Source organism: Bombina bombina, chromosome 5 (assembly GCF_027579735.1).
Source record: "Bombina bombina isolate aBomBom1 chromosome 5, aBomBom1.pri, whole genome shotgun sequence".
NCBI classification, from domain to species: domain Eukaryota; kingdom Metazoa; phylum Chordata; class Amphibia; order Anura; family Bombinatoridae; genus Bombina; species Bombina bombina.
The window spans coordinates 1,059,775,826-1,059,796,486 of NC_069503.1; the positions used below are offsets into that span (position 1 = coordinate 1,059,775,826).

The 20,661-nt window shown below is 33.6% G+C and overlaps 1 protein-coding gene across 1 annotated transcript in view; it reads left to right on the forward strand.

The window, feature by feature from the left end:
• Positions 1-1,945: 1,945 nt before the first annotated feature.
• FAM83A (family with sequence similarity 83 member A) overlaps positions 1,946-20,661 on the forward strand; it is a 49,168-nt gene continuing 30,452 nt past the window's right edge. The window contains exons 1-3 of the mRNA XM_053713204.1: positions 1,946-2,684; positions 16,570-16,737; positions 19,746-19,870. Of these exons, the coding sequence (XP_053569179.1) occupies positions 2,208-2,684; positions 16,570-16,737; positions 19,746-19,870 (770 nt within the window). The 5' untranslated portion in view covers positions 1,946-2,207. The remainder of the gene's footprint in view (positions 2,685-16,569; positions 16,738-19,745; positions 19,871-20,661) is intronic.

The window sequence follows — 20,661 nt, forward strand, 5'->3', positions numbered from 1 at the left end:
AGGGCTAAAAAAAAGTTGCACCAAACACAGCATAAATACATTAAAATATACTGATACTCTCATATAAACACTATCTGATAAAAATTATTCATGTCAATATTAATTTTAAAAAGTTATAAGGGTTCAAAGGTATATGATATATAGCTGTGCACTGCTAAACTGTCATACAAGAAAGGAATTAACTGGACAAGGAGAAAGCTGAGACTTGAGATTTTCGGCCATTTTCTGCTGCTAACAAACAATGATTATTTTAAGGTTTCATGTACTTCTTACAAGCTTATAGATGTGGAACCCATTGCAAGATACTTGTCTGGTATGTGACAATAAGTTATAAAGAATAAATATTGGGTCTAGGCTGTACCTTTCATACAAAATATACACTTTTTTCACACTTTTGTTGTATATTTATCACATCATAATACATACATAAATAATTGTATGGTTTGTATGGGTCTGTTTAAAAAAGCAATATATATATAATATATGTGGATTTCTCACTAAACATGACCTACAGTAGGGCTTATATGTGAGCAGCAGCTAAAACTCCAAAACAGCTCAGCACAGGGGTTAAAATTACTCAGCAGTTAAAGGGTTAACTTTGCTGGGGTTAAACAGTTGCATAACTATATGTAAACAATAGTGAACAAAAACACATTAGAAAATGTTATTTTTGCACGTTTATGTCCCTTAAAGGGACATTCTATTTCAGAATTTTTATTGTTTACAAAAATAGATAATCCCTTTATTACCCACTCTCCAGTTTTGCACAACCAACACTTTTATATTAATACACTTTTTACCTCTGTGATTACCTTTTATCTAAGCCTCTCCAGACTGCCCTCTTAGCTCAGTTCTTTTGATAGACTTGCACTTTAGCCAATAAATGCTGCCTCTTAAATATCTATATGACACACATGAATAAGCACTATCTAACTAAAAGCTGTCAATATGCACTGAGATAAGAGGTGTTTTTTTTAACAGTTTAGAAATCAGTTTGAGCCTACCTAGTTTTAGATTTTAGCAAAGAATACCAAGAGAACAAAGCAAATTTGATGACAAAAGTAAAATGGAAAGTTGTTTAAAATTGCATGGCCTATCATGAAAGTTTAATTTTGAACAGACTGCCCCTTTAAGCTTCTTCTAAGGATGTTGTCATCTAGTATACAAAATCTATCAATTCAGCATCATGATGGCAAACATTTTTTACTGAAAACCAATCAGATTTTTATTAGAGAATTTAGCGAAATAATATGAATATTTTAAACGTAATTATATTGTTGTGGCTATAATTTCCCACTTAAAATATTCTTTACAGAATTTACAGGATTAACCCTTTGTTATTCCACAGTTCTACTGTACTGTACTACTCTATACTCTTGTGCTGAAAGTAATTTGGTCGCTTCCTTGGGTAACATTTTCCCAATATCTTTCACTAGAATTTTCTTTATCCTAAGGCATTATGATTTTAGTAAAAGTAACTAAAATATGTGGCTGGAAACTAATACTGTAGTTGGATTACTGCTCTTTTGTACAAATCCTAAATATCTGCGGAAGCTAATAAAATGCGCAGTCTAAAAAAGCATAAACACATTGCTTATATCTTTTTTTTTTTAACATAATTTACTTTGGTTAGGTATGTTAGTGACATTATATAATATGAATATTGTATATAAAATCATATAAAAATCCACTAAGCACACACATATATATATATATATATATATATATATATATATATATATATATATATATATATATATATATATCTGCTGGTAGTAATTGAACTATTAAATTCTCTTCTGACACTTTACTGAAAGGAACAGAAAGGACATGATGAAAACTGACAGAGCCACAAGGGGAGTTGCTGAACCACTGTTGTAGCCAACAGGTAAGGTGTGTCTGCTTTAGATAACAAAGATTACAGGCTATTCACTTCCCCCATGATCCTAGCTGAGCTATGTTTGCAAGCACAGTGCAGTGTCACATTAGCATAGCGGTGGGCATGTCGTTGCAATGAACTCTTGAGCTTTTTTTTTTTGTGTTATCCTAACTGTAATTCCAAGAAAGAAAAATTACCAGCACTTAGTTGGGACTAGACCTAAGAAGAAAAAAAAAACACGACTCATTAGGAGCTGGTTGGGCTAGTTTTTTCATACTGCTGTGTATATAAACTCCGAAGAAATCTTGTGCTCTACAAGAAAGCAAAAATGAATCGCTCTAAGAATTTTGGAAAGATTAAGAAAAGGTTAGAAGAGATCAAAAATAAATGGGCCAAGTTGACAAAAGTAGATTTCAGTTATAATGAAAGTGCCAGACTGGCAACTGATGCCCTTTTGGATGGAGGAACAGAAGCCTACCAAAAAGTTCTTAATGAAGAAGGAGAAGTGGACTTTCTTTCTCTAACAGAAGTCCAGTACATTAAGGACAACATGAAAGAACCCTATTATGCCAATGAAAATCACTCAGAAAATGATAAAGGATCCACACCAAATGGAAACACTCACTCAGAAAGTTACTATCCAATGAACTCAGATAGCAGTGAGCCATCCACACCGTTGCATAACTGGAGCACAGAAGAAAAGCCTTATCTAAAGGACAAGTCCAGTGCCACAGTGTACTTCCAGAATGATAAAACCAACAACATCAGAGAATCTATAAGGAAGTGTATACACCGAACAAGCCAGGTACAGTGAATGGATAATGCATTATTTTTAACCATATAGTGCTTATATTATCCGTACGTGTTACATATATATATTATACAGAAATAAGTTAATAAATGATGGCCACATGTTGCAGTTTTTTAAAGCACAGATAATTCTATTAAAAAATCACTGGTTACTGTTATATAGAAAATATGAAGTGGGATGCTTAGCAACCGTCTGAATACCTAGATACCATAAATAACGTTAGATAAATGTATATATATATATATATATATATATAAAAGCAAAGCAAAGATGCAAGTTTAGGGTTAATGTTGTGGCTGTAGTTTTAAAGCCACACACACAATAATTACAAAATGTAGCTTCAGGCAAATGGTTCATTTTAAACACTTTTACTATTTTATATACAAATGAAGATAGATGAATGTTACAAAAAATATTGTGTGCCTACCTTTACATTGATATTGGTATTGATATATACAGGCAGTAAACAGGGAGCTATTATTAAATGTAATGATTTCTTGAAGGGAAAAAAATGTAGTTAAACCACACTAGTGATATGATTTATAGTATACTTTAGTTGAGTTTGGAAATCATTTATTTTGATCCCAGCTGTTCTAATCATTTCATATGTGCTGCTTTTGTGCACTGTTTTATATCAGGTGTAAACCTATAGCACAAATGTTCAAGGCTGCCCAGTAGGGTTACATTCATAGAAAACTGCAAGGTCTCATGCTTATATTGTTCATACCAAATATGAAGGTGTAACCCAAAAACAAAATATACTTCACCACAGAGATAAAAAGATGCTTCCATTCAAAAGGACTCATGCACCTCATTAATATAACAGAATAACACAAATGTGCATCAATCCCAATCTTAAATCTTTTTTACTGAAGCTCTTGTTTATTTTTCAGTCTTAAGTATGTTTTGTTAGCATTTTAAAAATAACAATAAAAGGACAAAAAAGAAAAAGAAAAGAAAGGCTTTCCCTTGTAATTCTAGTTCTAGGTCTTCTTTGATGGCTTCCAATCTATCATGACGAAACACAATGTACCCAGTTCTATTATAGCCTAAAACCCTCCTTATCCTTAAAGGGACATCCCAGTCAAAATGTAAATGCACATATATTTATTACATCTTTGAATAGAAACACATCTGCAATATACCTGTATTGGCAAAAATGCTTCTAGTAAAAGTTATCACTGTTTTAGTGTTAAAATGTTTCTCTGCACGTGCATGTGATGCATAGCTAGATATTGTCACTGCACCCACATTTTAAATAATGCAGCTGCTCAGATCATCAGTGGGGCTTGTATCATGTCAGCAATTAACAAATTGAGTCATTATCAGATGGTACAAGCACCTTAGGCTCTCTGATCAAGTGCTGTGTTTAAAATGCTGGTGCACGTTGCATACTTAAATACACTTTTGAAACAGCTATAGCTTTTATTAAAAACGATTTTGCTAATGCATGTATGTTACAAAATTGCTTCTGTTCAATCCCGAAATGCACCCATGTGGTTTACAATATTGGCTGGAATATCCCTTTAACTTTGAAAAAATATATTTTTTTTAATTAAATAATAAATAATAAAATAAATAAATAAAATGAAATGCTGGTTCCATAACCATGGTGACATGTAACTGAACAATAGTCAGATTACCCTATTTACTATGTAATGGTCTAGTAGGAAATTAGGCATATATTGGTAGCTTGCCTGTTATACATGACTTTTATTGTCCTAGAAAAATATGACTCTATAATATATAATAATTTGATGTGCCTATCACTCCTTAAGGCTTAAGACACAAACTATAAAAATATAAAACAATGTGTGAGATATGATATAACAGTGACTCTTAACTTCAATCTGAAGTACTATTGTGTTACAAAGCATTTATTTAACCTCCAGTTACCGCACAAATTTACCCATTTGGCTACCCTGGAGCATCACAGAAGTCACAAGAAAATGTATACTCTGTAGTTGTAAACTGTAAAAATTACAACCTGTTGTTAACTCTAGAAAACTCAGGTATTGTCAATTAAGAATGTTGCCGTTACTGTACTGTAGTAAACTACAACACTATTGAGGGCTTAGAATTTAGTGTCAGTGAACATTTTATGTAGGATTTTACCTTTTAAAACATAACTTCACTTTGCTGTCACATAAGTTAGGGACAAGATGAAAACACATTCCTGTAGAAAACTGATTTATAGACTGTGAGAAGAGTTAAAAAATAGTAATGCATTTCAATTGCAGCCCCATCCTTAAATGAGGTTTAAACATAAGAGATGGCATTTTAAATTTTAGCAGAGGTTTTTCATGGGAAAACTAATTAAGGGTACATTTAACCATATCAAATTGTGCCCCTCTATAATCTCTACATATTCACTTTATTCCTTACAATTATGTGATTATATTGCAATTTCATTAAAATTCACACATATTTTGTATTATAAAGCTAAATTTCTGTGTTAGGTACATAGATGTGAACTTTTGTTTTATTACCACTATTTTAGTTGACCTAAAAAATATTTTTTACTAGGCAAGAAATATAGTAAACTTAGCATTGTAATTCTCCTTTCATGAGCTGCACAAAAGTACATAAATCATACAGCTGCAGTGACTGTTTCTATACATTAAGGAATAATCTATATAAAAGACATAAGATTATCCAAGTTTTATCTATTTCCTTTGTAACTTTTGACATACAAGGTTTTTTTTGTCTGAGATTTTGCAACACTTTCCCTCACCTGGTACATTTAATCCCATCACTCATAATAATCGGATAACCCATTGCTACTTTCTGCGTATATCAAGTGGATTAGTTTTGTTGTTGAACTGTAATTGCGCAACCCAAGACCAGCCAGAAACATAGAAATATTTTCTAAGCTACACATAATTATACAGAAATTATAGCTATCTGAATCAAAACAGTACAAGAAATTGTAGAGGATATTTTCCATATGAGAGGTGCCACAATGGATTTTGGATTTTGTTTTCTTCATAATTTACTAGAATAACAGCAGGTACCTTTCAACTCTTCTTCCAATTTTTATATAAATTGTAAAAAAGCAAACAGCCAATCCGCATCATCATATCTAAATTCAGTTTGCTTAGCAGTGAAATTATAATTTGTTCAAACCAAATTGACTCAATTGTCTTCTGTCTTAACCACATTATGATGATGGTAATATAAAAAAATATTTCCAATACTACTATAAAGAATCTATATAAAGCAATGGTCCCAATTAATTGCCATACAGACCAGAATTTGATGACATAATTGATAGAAACAATGAGACTCAGATACCAGAGACAATATGATTAAATGTATCATCATTAATTTGTCACTAGAAAGTTCAACAAGCTACTTCAGTAAAATGATGACTTCTCTTGTACTTGCTAGATATCATGCAAAATAAACTTCATGCAGATTCCTAACTACCTCTACACAGTTAGCAGTGCTGGAATAGCTGCATATATATTCATATACATGTATATTCCGTATATCACAAGTCATGTATGGGTTATATTATCATTAACATGGAAACACATCTCTTAATGGCAACATTATCACTGAGAAGTAAATGTTACACAGTGGTGCAACTACAGCGGTGCTGGGGTATCTATTGTTGTGGCGCCCCCATTGATATCAGGTAATATCAGATATCATTATGTTATCACTTTGTGTACACACACTAGCTTCCTTATCTTATATTTGTCTAGAAAACTAAAGCTCAATACTTAGAGAGAACAATGCAACATTACCCCACTGAGAGTGTAATCTCTTCTGCTGTCTGTGTTTACGTAGGCTATTCAATAGCTGAGACTCCAGTATAGAAACTTACAGTATAAGTTGGGATACCACAGGCTAAACCAGCTATTTCAAATGCCAAAATAGGGGTAAAGGAGCTACTTGTAAACAATTTAATAAACTCCAGCAGGTAAAATGAATCATTGGGAACAATTTAAAGGGAAGAACATTTTTGGGTGAACTGTCCCTTTAAGTGAACTGAGTGTGTTGGTACTGTTACCTGCAAAACTCCATCATCAGTGTTCTGCTCACCGATGATAAATACATCAAGTTAGTCTTTGCAATGCATTTAGGAGCTGTCACTCTTATTTGCAGGTGGTGAGGCAATTTCATCCTTGCTTTGTATAAGGGCTCTGGGCACCTGGGATCAAAGCACCCACACAGGATGTTAAAAGATTTATTTGCAGCTGTAAGGCTGACTGTCAGTCTCAGGTTACACAGTCAGCTGCTTCCAAATGTGGAGTTCTTATCTTTGGGGAATGGGAACTTTTTAAAAGGCCATTATAGGGGAAAAATGACATACTGTATTTTGCTAGAGTGTGTAATTTTAACACTAGCAGCCCTGGAATACTATGTGGTTAACCCCTGCAAAACCTACCACTGCTAATTAAGTGACTGGCAGTTTCCTCTCTGCTCCTGAGCCGTACTTTAACTATGTGTTATAGCAACGAATTAGAGCATGTCCTCTTTTAACTTTAATTGCCCTTAAACACTGGGTCCTAATGTCTGAATTCTGCTTCATTGTTATTCAGTGAGACTGGTGATGTTTTATCAGCAATTGTGTGTGTACGTGAATGTACAGCATGTGTGTATCTGTGTATGTTTATGTACAGTATATATGTATCCATCTGTATATGTTTGTATGTATGTGTGTGTAACTGTGTATTTGTGTGTATTAGTATGTGTGCATGCAAGCGTGTGTGTGTATGTGAATGTACAGTTTGTGTGTATCTGTGTATGTTTATGTACAGTATATATGTATCCATCTGTACATGTTTGTATGTATGTGTGTGTAACTGTGTGTTTGTGTGTATTAGTATGTGTGCATGCAAGCGTGTGTGTATGTGAATGTACAGTTTGTGTGTATCTGTGTATGTTTATGTACAGTATATATGTATCCATCTGTACATGTTTGTGTATATGTGTGTGTAACTGTGTGTTTGTGTGTATCCGTATGTGTGCATGCAAGCGTGTGTATGTGAATGTACAGCATGTGTGTATCTGTGTATGTTTATGTACATTATATATGCATGCATCTGTACATGTTTGTATATATGTGTGTGTGTAACTGTGTGTATCTGTGTGTGTATGGGTATCTGTATTTTATGTACAGTATATATGTATGCATCTGTACATGTTTGTATGTATGTTTGTGTTACTGTGTGTATGTGTGTGTCAGTATGTGTATATGTGCATGCAAGCGTGTTTCTGTATGTGACAGAAAAGTATGGGTGTATCTGTGTGTGTCTGTTTATGTGTATGTTTATGTACAGTATATATGTGTGCATCTGTACATGTTTGTATGTATATATGTGTGTGTGACTGTGTGTATGTCTGTGTCAGTATGTGTGCATGCAAGCATGTGTGTGTATGTGACAGTACAGTATGTTTGTATCTGTGTGTGTCTGTGTATATGTACAGTATATATGTGTGCATGCAAGCATTTGTGTATGTGAATGTACAGTATGTGTTTTTATGTATGTTTATGTACAGTATATATGTATGCATCTGTACATGTTTGTATGTATGTGTGTGTGACTGTGTGTATCAGTATGTGTGCATCTATACATGTTTGTATGTGTGCGTGACTGTGTGTATGTGTGTATCAGTATGTGTATGTGTGCATGACTGTGTGTATATGTAAGTTTATGTACAGTATATATGTGTGCATCTGTACATGTTTGTATGTGTGTGTGACTGTGCGTATGTGTGTATCAGTATGTGTATGTGTGCATGACTGTGTGTATATGTAAGTTTATGTACAGTATATATGTGTGCGTGACTGTGTGTATGTGTGTATCAGTATGTGTATGTGTGCATGACTGTGTGTATATGTAAGTTTATGTACAGTATATATGTGTGCGTGACTGTGCGTATGTGTGTATCAGTATGTGTATGTGTGCATGACTGTGTGTATATGTAAGTTTATGTACAGTATATATGTGTGCGTGACTGTGTGTATGTGTGTATCAGTATGTGTATGTGTGCATGACTGTGTGTATATGTAAGTTTATGTACAGTATATATGTGTGCATCTGTACATGTTTGTATGTATGAGTGCCTGACTGTGTGTATCAGTATGTGTGCATCTGTACATGTTTGTATGTGTGCGTGACTGTGTGTATGAGTGTATCAGTATGTGTATGTGTGCATGAAAGAGTGAGTATATTGGTCATCTTTGCCAGAATTGTCCCTGCAGTTACATATGACAAAACATATAGGGGCCGAATTATCAAGCTCCGAATGGAGCTTGATGCCCCTGTTTCCCCCGCGCCGGAAACAGCAGTTATGAAGCAGCGGCCTAAAGACCGCTGCTCCTTAACTGGTCCACCTGCTCTGAGGCTGCAGGCATCAATCCGCCCGATCCTATACGATCGGGTTGATTGACAGCCCCACTAGCGGCCGATTGGCCGTGAATCTGCAGGGGGCGGCATTGCACAAGCAGTTCACAAGAACTGCTTGTGCAATGATAAATGCCGAAAACATTTATCGATGTGCGGTGGACATGATATGCTACATTGTATCATGTCCGCTCGCAATTTCATAAATCGGCCCCATAAACATTGTTCCATATTACCACATTTTCAGTTGAATTCTAGAGACTCATAAAACGCAATCTTCTTAAAGAGACATACAAATCAATAGAATGCTGAACTTGTACACACACCAGGTGCATAAGCATGATAGAGGTATGCTCCCTGCACTGTGTGTGCCAATCAGCTTCTCTGTATGCCTAGATAGATAAAGAGATAGAGGCCAGGTATGTATAAGTGGTGTAGATGTTGGTGTAAAAAGGCTAAACCAGGGTTTTTTTTAAGTTTGATTTTTTTACCACTTCACTAAGGATTTAAAGGGACATTAAACACTAAATACATGCTTGATAGAATGATGCATTTAAAGACTAACATGTAGATGTATTTTTTAAAGTTTCATTAGTTGTTTAAAAAGTGACAAAATAAGTGTAAAGTTTTAGTGTCTATAAAACACTGGGAGCTGCCATGTTGTAACTTGTGTTACCTTCTCTGCTGTGGCCAATTAGGGTCAGTTATAAATAGGTCACTAGAGTGTGCAGCCAATGGTTGTGCTGGATTTAACAGTGTTCTGCACTTCCATTTCTAACAGGAACTGAAAAGCTCACAATTTCAGAATGGAATTACAGGCAAAGAGGACAAAATAAATAATGAAAGTATATTGCAGAGTTGTTTTATTATATACAATTTATCATTTTATATTACCATCTCAAAGTGTTTAATGTCCCTTTAAAGAACTAGCAACCAATTCAGCCTCTGTTTCACTGGGAATTACTATTTCTAAAGAGCTGATGGCACTGTCATTTTACATAAATACTTGCACAACATATACTGTTGCTGACTCTTTCAAAACTCAGATAACATTTGACCTTAGTGTGAAGAAAAGTATTTTGATGAATCAGCTTCTATAACCCCTTTTCCCTTCTTAACAAATTTGTTAGCAAACCAAGATACATTTCATATCCGCAGTCACCCTTTATCATAATGATTCATCTGTAATGTGGATGAGATGTCTTGCATAAGATATTACAAAGGCTAATCTCTTTATAAATCAGAAAGAATTAATGGATTTTGATTGTAAATGTGTTCCTTGAGAAAGCCAAGTTTGTTGAGTATGATAATACAGATTACATTAATCATATGAATATTAAACATTTTTTTCTCCGAGCACCTGTTTTTTTTATTTTTTTATTTCTGTGCTCCATATCCATGAAACATTATTAAAGTATTATTGAAAAATATACCTTACGTATTTCTACAAAAGACTACTATTAAAGCCTATGGGGATTTTTGTAGATTTGATACGTTTTATTTGATACGTTTTTTCTTAAGGACTGTGATCGACCCATAAATTAGGCAGATAAAAGCCAAAATTACCTCAGTACATTCGCAAAGCATTATTCTAACCCAACAAAGATTTGTATATGTCTATTGTGCAGTCCCACTTCAGGGTTGTTCCCTTTTTACGAAATTGGCAATATTTTTTGAAGAATTAAAATTAAAAAATGTTTGAATCATTTCTTTAAAGGGACATAGAAAACAAAATTCAACTTTTATGATTCCAATAGAGCATACAACATTTTTAGAAAATATAAGGTTTCCATTTTCCTTTTATTATAAAATGTATCTTCAGTTGAGACATGGCTCCTTATCATAAAAACATTCTGTGGTAGGCTCAGAAACATGCATGTCTTCTTGAGCACTTGAAATTCCAGATCAGGACAAGGCCAGTTAGCCAATCAGGAGCAGCATATGCATGTAGCCACCAATTACCACCTGTGTCCTGTTCAAGACTGGATTGGCAGCATCAGGGTAATTATATGTTAAATTATTTTTGAAGATTAGCTAAACTCAGAAGCCCTCTATATAGCAGCAGTGTTTACAACAGTGTATAACATTGTTACAATCCCTACAACCATAGAGTGCTAATGACACAAGCATCATGCTCCAACAGTAATTCTTTAAAGCATGTCATTTTAAGACTATTAACCCTGTGCTACTGTGTGTTTAACCCACTTACATCTTTTGGTGTTAATAATGATATTCTTAAGGGATCCTGCATTATTATTATTTTATTATTATTATCAGGTATTTGTAGAGCGCCAACAAATTCAGCAGCGCTATAAACATAGGCAGTATACAAGAAAACATTTATAGGTATCAAATGGGTAGAGGGCCCTGCCGAGAGTTGCACTGTTGTAGTCTGCTCTTATGAAGGCGATCTACAAACAGCTGGGCACTCATAAATTTATTTCAAGATTCAGATAGAACGTACAACTTTAAACAACTTTACAGTTTATTTCTATTAACGGGTTTGCTCCATTCTCTTAGTATTCTTTGTTGAAGGGAGCTTGCTATGTGCAGCCACCAATCAGCAGCTGATAGTAGTGCATTTCTGCTTCTGAGCCTACCTCTCCAAGCTTTTCAATAAAGGATACCAAGATAACAAAGTAAATTAGATAACAGAGGTAAATTGGAAATTTCATTAAACTTGCATGCCCTATCTGAATCATGAACGTTTCATTTTGACTTTACTGTCCATTAAATATTGAAATGAAACCCCATTCGTTTACAGGGGACTGAGTTTTTATCTAAGTGACGCTCATGAATTTGATCCCTGCAGTACTCCTTTCCATAGACTTTAACAAGCACTTTGTAAAGCAGTTTATTGTAAATAACAGAAGGTAAAATATTTAGCTGTTTGTTTTTTAAGTTAGACAATTATTTGTCTCTCAACCAAGAAGAAGATTGGAGGTTAGCAATTGTATGTAATTATCCTTAAAAATGCAATTACTCATTTCTTAAAGGGACAGTCAACACCAGAATTTTTGTTGTTTTAAAAGATAGATAATCCTTTAATTACCAATTCCTGAGTTTTGCATAACCAACACAGTTATAATTATACACGTTTTACCTCTGTAATTAACTTGTATCTAAGCCTCTGCAGACTGCCCCCTTATTTCAGTTCTTTTGACAGACTTGCATTTTAGCCAATCAGAGCTGTCTCCATGGTAAATTAACGTGCATGAGCTCAATGTTATCTATATGAAACACGTGAACTAATGCCTCCTAGTGGAGTGCATTTAGATTAGAGGCGGCCTTCAAGGTGTAAGAAATTAGCATATGAACCTCCTAGGTTTAGATTTCAACTAAGAATACCAAGAGAACAAAGTAAAATTGTTGATAAAAGTAAATTGGAAAGTTGTTTAAAATTACATGCCCTATTTGAAACATGAAAGTTTTTTTTGGACTTGACTGTCCCTTTAAAGAAGGAGTAAGTATTATGGACAGGTGAATCAGGGTTGACATTTCAGTGCTGTGTGGGCGCTCTTCCAAATCTCCCAAAGATTTTTTTTTACCTCAGGCAAAAATGATGAACAATATAAATGTGCTTATTGAAAACCTGCCTTACTGCTTTTTCATATAGAATACTGTGTCGCTACGGTCTAAATGCAGCCACAGGTTAAAAGTAAACCACATGCAAGTAATTATCAGGTGATAAATTTTTTAACAGGTTTTTAACACCCAAATTTCTTTAAAGGACATTCTTGTAACAAATATACCGAGCTGTATGTTATTTTAAGGAACTCTGCAATGCACAATACAGCTTGGATGATGCGTTTTGTGCACAAGCTTCTGGTGCTGATTTCATATGATCATCTGATTTGTTCTTTCCTCTCAATGAAGCACGTGCCAGTGTAGTGTATGCACCAGTGAGACGCTACCTATGCCCTAAAACTGACATTGATTTTGAAAACCACCCTTTCAAAGTTTCTTAAAGGGACATGAAACCCAAAAATGTTCTTTCATGATTTAGGTAGAACATACAATTTTAATCAACTTTCCAGTTTACTTCTATTATCAAATTTCCTTCATTCTCTTGGTAACGTTTGTTGAAGGAGTAGCAATGCACTACTGGTTTTTAACGGAACACATGGGTGAGCCAATGACAATCGGTGTAAATATGCAGCCACCAATCAGCAGCTGGAACCTAGGTTCTTTGCTGCTCCTGAGCTTTCAGCAAAGGATGACAAAAGAAGTACGTAAGTTAAATAATAGAAGTAAAATTGTATGTTCTGTCTAAATTATGAATGTCTAATTATGACTTTACTGTCCCTTTAAGTTAGTATCCGGTGGTTGTTAAACCTAGCATATTGATCACTAGAAGGTCCCTATAAAAAGTTAACAAGGGACTTTAACCCATTAGATACCATCTGGTTGTCATATTGACTCTGCAGACATTTGATGTGTATAAATCTCCAGGTTCTTTAAAGGGACAGTCAAGTCCAAAAAAACTTTCATGATTCAGATAGAGCATGTAATTTTAAACAACTTTCCAATTTACTGTTATCACCAATTTTTCTCTTTATATTCTAAGTTTAAAGCTAAATCTAGGAGGTTCTTAGACCTTGAAGGCCGCCTCTAATCTAAATGCATTTTGACAGCTTTTCACGACTAGAGGGCATTAGTTCATGTGTTTCATATAGATAACATTGAGCTCATGCACGTGAATTTACCGAGGAGTGAGCACTGATTGGCTAATATGCAAGTCTGTCGAAAGAACGGAAATAAGGGGGCAGTCTGCAGAGGCTTAGATACAAGGTAATTACAGAGGTAAAACATATATTATTATGACTGTGTTGGTTAGGCAAAACTGGGGAATGGGTAATTAAGAGATTATCTATCTTTTAAAACAACAACAATTCTGGTATTGACTGTCCCTTTAAATATCTGTGTATTTCTCAGAGCACAGTTCTTTAGGATACCTGGGCTTTTTGTGTTAAAATCAATTTACAGGGGCCCAGTCTGCTCTCTGCCTTACTGTATGCTGACCCTACAGCCTACTGAACCAATCACAAAGTCTGTAACAAACGCATCACATCAAACATGACAGATACTACTGGTAAAGAACCCCCACATATTCTAAAAGCTTGTATTTTTTCTTTCTTTCAGCCAATAAGGTACTGACTTCTATACTGGCATTGACAATATTTGAAGGTGTTTTCAACATACTGCAATGGTTATAATACCTAAATATATGTATTAGTCATTCTCAGTAATGAGTCAATCACATCTGCTGGAGGGTGTTTCTGAGAATTAGGCTAAAGGCAATAGGGGCCTGAAATTCAAAACCTCGGCGGCATGGAGAGAAATCACCCAAAATCTTTGGGATTTATTTTGACCTTGCATTGTAATGTAAAAGTCTCTGTTTCACATAAAGATCACTACATAGCAACATACACATTTCTTACGATACAATTTGCGTTTCTAAAAATATTTTTAATCAGTTGAGCGACGAGGTTTTGAATATCAAGCCCTAAGAGAGAACATTTGTTCAAAACAGTTAAAAAAAAATAAAAGTATTGAATATACTGACACATTCTAATTGTTTTAGAGCAATTCAAAGTTAAAAATAAAGTAATCTAAAATTAAAGGGATAGGAAAGTGAAAATTAAACTTGCATGATTCAGATAGAGCATGTGATTTTAAGACACTTTTATATTCACTGCTATTTTCAAATGTACTTTGTTCTCTTGGTATCCCTTGTTGAAAAAGAATACGCACATATCCTACACTAGTGGGAACAAGATGCTGATTGGTGCCTACACACATTTGTGTCATGTGATTGGCTAACTAGATGTGTTCAGTTTGCTGCTAGTAGTGCAATGCTGTTCTTTCAGTAAAGGATAATAAGATAAGGATGCAAATTGTATAATAGAAGTAAATTGGAAACTTGATTAAAATTGAATTCTCTATCTGAATCATGAAAGAAAATGTTGGGGTTTCCTGTCCCTTTAATTGTTAAATAACAACTTTACTGATATGAGTGTCCCCCACTCAAATTTATGTCCTAAGTTGCATCCACAGTAAAATTCTGTGTTTTTTTTTGCATAGTGGACCGTATTTTTTCCCCCCAATAATGCAGATTTTAAGTTTTACTACAAAGTCCCTTTAAAGGGATATTATACTTAGACAAATATATATAATTATCTTTTTATGTTAGTTTACTATCACAATTCATCTATATCTATATGTCTATCTATCCTAATATCTATTACTCTATCTGCATATTTATTGATTATAGTAAAATATTTATTTGGATTTTATTTGTGGGTAACACAAATTACTTTAATACAGTAAGGGGTTATATCAGATAAATAAAGATTGCCCACCACTGACTCTTTCTTAAAATCTATGTTCAATAACTATTTGGAGAGTATTATCATTGCATTTTTCTGGCACAAAGCCATGCAATATTTTAGGTTTAACCCCTTAGCTGCAGAAAAAGTGTGCTAGACTCTCTCATGTGTGAAAGCAGTCATAATGCATTAAAATAAACTGAATATCACGCAAGCTCATTCATTGATTTAAGAAGGCAGTGTTGCTCTGGGCAAAGGAGGGAATTGTACCCTTTAATTCCACTACGTGCAATTTATTGTATGCAGTCACTGGCTCCACATGTCTTTGTCAGGAAGCAAGACATGTGTGTTCATGTAAATAATTACTATCAGGGTTGGATTTCCTCTGTGGGGCTCATAGACAGATGTTTCAAGGTTTCCCAAATATATCTAAAAGCAAATAAATAAATTTATATATATATATATATATATATATATATATATATATATATATATATATATATACACACACACATCCTTAACAGGTAACTAGAGTATTATGTCTGTGTAGTAATAAAATATTTTTTTAACACAATTGTAGTGTGTAGAAGCTTTATATGGGCTATATGTAAGTTTTCCATTTGAGAAGAGATGTATTAATGTGCAAGTATGCAGAAGACAGTGCGTGTTTGCATATTCTATTCAGCAGAGAATTCTAGTTACTCACTGCTAAATAACGTGTTTGTTCAATTTCACTTTAGACGTCAGTATATACCTTTGAGGGGTTTATGAAGGGTTATAAAAAAAAGAGATGTTTCTTTCACTTGCAAATTTGTCTTTAGAAACTTCTCTCAGTGAAACATACATTTAACAATTCTGCTCTTTGACTCTCAGCATACGTTAAGTGTAGTTTGAGTCGGGAATAAAAACGCTTGAATGTTTGTGAAGAAAATACAAACACGGAAAAATGATTATAATTTCAAAATTAATAAATTTTTGGAATTCAATTGGGTTTACAATTAAAGATATCTAAGTTTGTATATTATAAAAATATAGTTAGGGCCAGATTTATCATTGATCGGACAGACAAGGTTCACGTGTAATAAGCCTGTCTGCCTGAGATTGCAAATTCTCCCCCATATTTATTATTGCACAAGTGTCCACTCTACATTGGTTGTATGGGCAGTTAAAAAATGTTTATGTTCTTTTCAGGCTTTGGCCGTTCTGATGGATGAATTCACAGATGCAGAAATTTTCTGTGACATTCTGGAGGCTGCGAACAAAAGAAATGTATTTGTCTACTTGTTACTGGATGTCACAAAATTAAAGCAGTTTACACAGATGTGTGAAAAACTTCAGGTTAAAGATGTGCATCTCAAGGTAAAACAACCATGTGATTTCCACTTATTTTACACAATATTAGCTGTGTACATCTCCTATTTGGTACTATTTAAAGGGATGCTGTAGTGTAGTGATTTTCTCGTTTCATCTAAAGAAGGGTATATGAAAATGTATTTGTTTTTTGTGTGTCTCTCTCCACCAGTACAGAAGAGACAGCTGTCTAAATCAGTGAAGATTAGTAGGAAGTATAAAACCAATACTGCAAAAAAACAAACAAACAAAAAAATAATATAAAATAAATAAAAAATGCTTGTTACAGTTTACAAGTTCAATAATCTAGGCGCAGGCTCTTTGAAGCGCAGGAGATGTGTCCCCTAAAAAACACATTCATGAGCGGTGATCTCATTTAAGGATCTCCTAGGCAGATACAATGATAAAAGCAGTAAGTTGACAGTTTACAGTTTAAATGGGCAATCTACTCCAGAATTCGTATTGTTTAAAAAGATAGATAATCCTTTTATTGCCCATTCCCCATTTTCGCATAACCAACACAGTTATATTAATCTACTTTTTACCTCTGTGATTACCTTGTATCTAAGTGCTGGCACACATGTACTTGCTCTGTCTAGCTGCAAAAAAAGGTCAAAATACACTGAGATAAGAGGCGGCATTCAAGGGCTTATAAATTAGCATATGAGACTACCTACTGTAGGTTTAGCTTACAAAAAATCAAAATAAAACAAAAAAAAGACAAAGCAAATTTGATAATAAAAGTCAATTGAAAAGTTGTTTAAATTTACATGCCCTATCTGAATTATGAAAGTTTAATTTTGACTTGACTGTCCCTGTTAAGTAATGTTAAAATCCAGTATAAGGAGATATAATTAAGTCCTTATCTTGCTTACAGTTCACACCAAAATGGAAATGGTGCTTTAAAAAACAATAAATAAATTAATACAGAAAAAAAAAATACTTGTCAATGTTGGAAAGCGTCTATATAAAAGTCGCGATTAAACGATCTCCATTAAAAACACAATTTTAATAACGCCAGAACTATTAGTGAAAATCACAATAGTGAGAGTGTGATTTACAATTTAATTTTAAAATAAAAAAAACAAAACATTTCTTTTATAGATGAAGTTTGTAAGTGACTATAGAAGCATGCCTATCATGCCAAGATACCTATGGCATTTATATGGTTAAAGGGACAATAAAGTCAACTATTTCGAAAACGTACTTAACACACGAAAAGTACTTTTTGGGAGCTTTTCAGTTTGTTGTGGCAATGTTTAACAAATGAAACTATATAGTAGAGTAGAGATGTGCAGGCCAGAAAATTTAGTTTTGACAACATTTTCGTTTCAGATATTCAAGGAAATTCGTTTGCCTCAAATATTCATTGACTGCACTATTCAAATGAAAATCAAATTTTCATTAAACATTTACATTCATTTCGTTAAACGAATGTAAATGTTTAAAAGCTACAGGGAAAACGTTCACCTGTAGCTACAATACTTACCTTACTGCCCTCTGGAGAGCGCACTAACCTGATTCTCTTCTTGCCAGAGCCCCGGCCGCTCTCAGTTCCCACGACCTGCCCTAGCTTTATTGCAGGTCCTGGGTAGGGATAGGCGAATGTGTTTATATTCAAATTCGAATGTTAGAATGAATGTTATTGTAGACATTTGATTTACATAATTGAATGTTGATAAGAACCAATATTCTTAAAAATTCTATAATCAAATGCTATTTACAGTTTTCTTTCGAATTCGAATGGTTATGATTAGATCAAATGTAACATTCTATTTAACAAATACTTTTCATAAGTTCAATAGTTCATGTGGTAGGGAATTTAGTAAATTGGTACATAATAGATACAAATACATAAATTTAAATTTTTCAAATTAGAATATTGCATAATTTGAATAATACATTTAAAGAGAGCATTAGAAATACTATTACAAATATATAAATTCAATTTTTTTTATTTTGAATATTGCATAATTTGAATCAAATATTACATTTAAATAAAGCATTAGTAATACTATTACATTAAACAAATGTTAGAATGTTGTACAAACATCTCTATTATATAGCAATGTTATCATTTGAGAAAATCAGCAAACAATTTGTCTGAAAGCAAAAAGCCTTTTCGGGAACAAATCGCCAATAGTTTGTAGTCAAGGCCATAATTAGATACAACAGCAGTGTTTGCAGAAATATTTGTCTAGGATCAAAACTTTTTCCTCTCCAATTTGTCTTGAAGAGAACTACTTAAAGAGACATGATGCTCAAAAAATTATTGCAAATAGATACAGAAAGATAAGTGCTCTACCAGGAATGAACAAAAGATCAATAGCTTGTTCTATGGTGAGTTACCACCTAAGAACAGAACAAAGAAGGCCGAAACGGTCGTCAGTGAAAAGCACAACTGGGCTAAAAGAAGCTACTCCCAAGTGGTAACCAGGCCATAGAACAAGCCACTAAGCTGTTGTTCATTCCTAGCAGACTGCTTCTCTTTTTGTATGTATTCCTCGAAAAAAATTTATATCAGCTGCATTTAAATATATCAAATATATTTTTAAGTTTGAATTTTTTTAAAGTTGTTATTTAATTTGAAATAAATACAGCAATAAAATATATGTACTATCAACTAATACTCACTTCCTGCTAATGCTTAATGGCTGCTAAGTACTTTATACTAACGTTTAATGGCTGATAGGTACTTCCTGTTAATGCTTATTGGTTAATAGTTACTTCCTGTTCATGCTTATTGGCTGATAGGTCCACAGCAAAACAAATGCATGTAGAAGGAGGGAAATACACATGGAAACAAGTTAAACCAAAAAATTATTTTCTCAACATAACAAGTAAATCATTCCATTTGAACAATAGTCATTATTATTTATTGTTTGTGTTTTCACTCCAGTTAAATGTTTATTCTGAAAATAACCTTCATAATAAAAATGTAAACCTGACAAAAATATGTGTTTAAACATAAGACAAAATCATGATTTCATTTAATTGTGTATTTCTCTGATCTTCAGAATGTTTCAATCCGGAGTGCAACTGGAGATGTTTACTGTGGAAAGTCAGGCAGAAAATTTGCTGGTCAAATCCATGAAAAATTTATTATATCTGACTGGAGATGTGTTCTGTCTGGATCATATAGGTAGGTTCCCTCACACCAGATCATAGCTATAAACTTGTTCATATACCCAAGTATATGTTATGTTTAATGGGCACATTACCCAGCTGATTTTACAATATTCAGCTAAAGCTAGCTAATATGTTTTCCATTTTTTGTTGCACAAAGTATTATTAAAGAGACATAAACCTCCATTTTTTTCTTTCATTTCTCAGATAGAGCATAAAATATTTTTTTTTTTCCATTTTACTTCTATTATCAAACTTTCTTAATTTTCTTGTTATCCTTAGTTGAAAAGCAGGAAGGTAAGCTCATGAGTGTGCACGTATCTGCTGCACTATGTGACAGCAGTTTTGCAACAATGTTATAGATTAGTAAGAGCACTAGAGGGCAGCACTATTTCCTGTCATGTAGTGCTTCAGGCATGTGCACGCTACCTACCTAGGTATCCCTTCAACAAACAATAACATGAGACTGAAGCAAATTTTATATTAGAAGTTAATTGGAAACGTTTTTAAAATTGTGTTCTCTATCAGATTAATGTAATAAAAAAATGGGTTTCATGTCCCTTTACATAAAATGTTTAATATTGTAATTAATTTGTGCTTTGGATAGCTTAAGTATAATTTCTGAATTTTTTTTTTTTATAATATTGCAAAATATGCCTATAGTTTACTAGTCAGTGATTAAAGTTAATGTTCTACTGCAATATCTTACTCATCCAGGACTAGAGGACTATAATATATAACTATAATATACCAGCTTTAGGGCCAGATTACAAGTGGTGCGTTATTTAGCGCTTTCTCTCACACGCA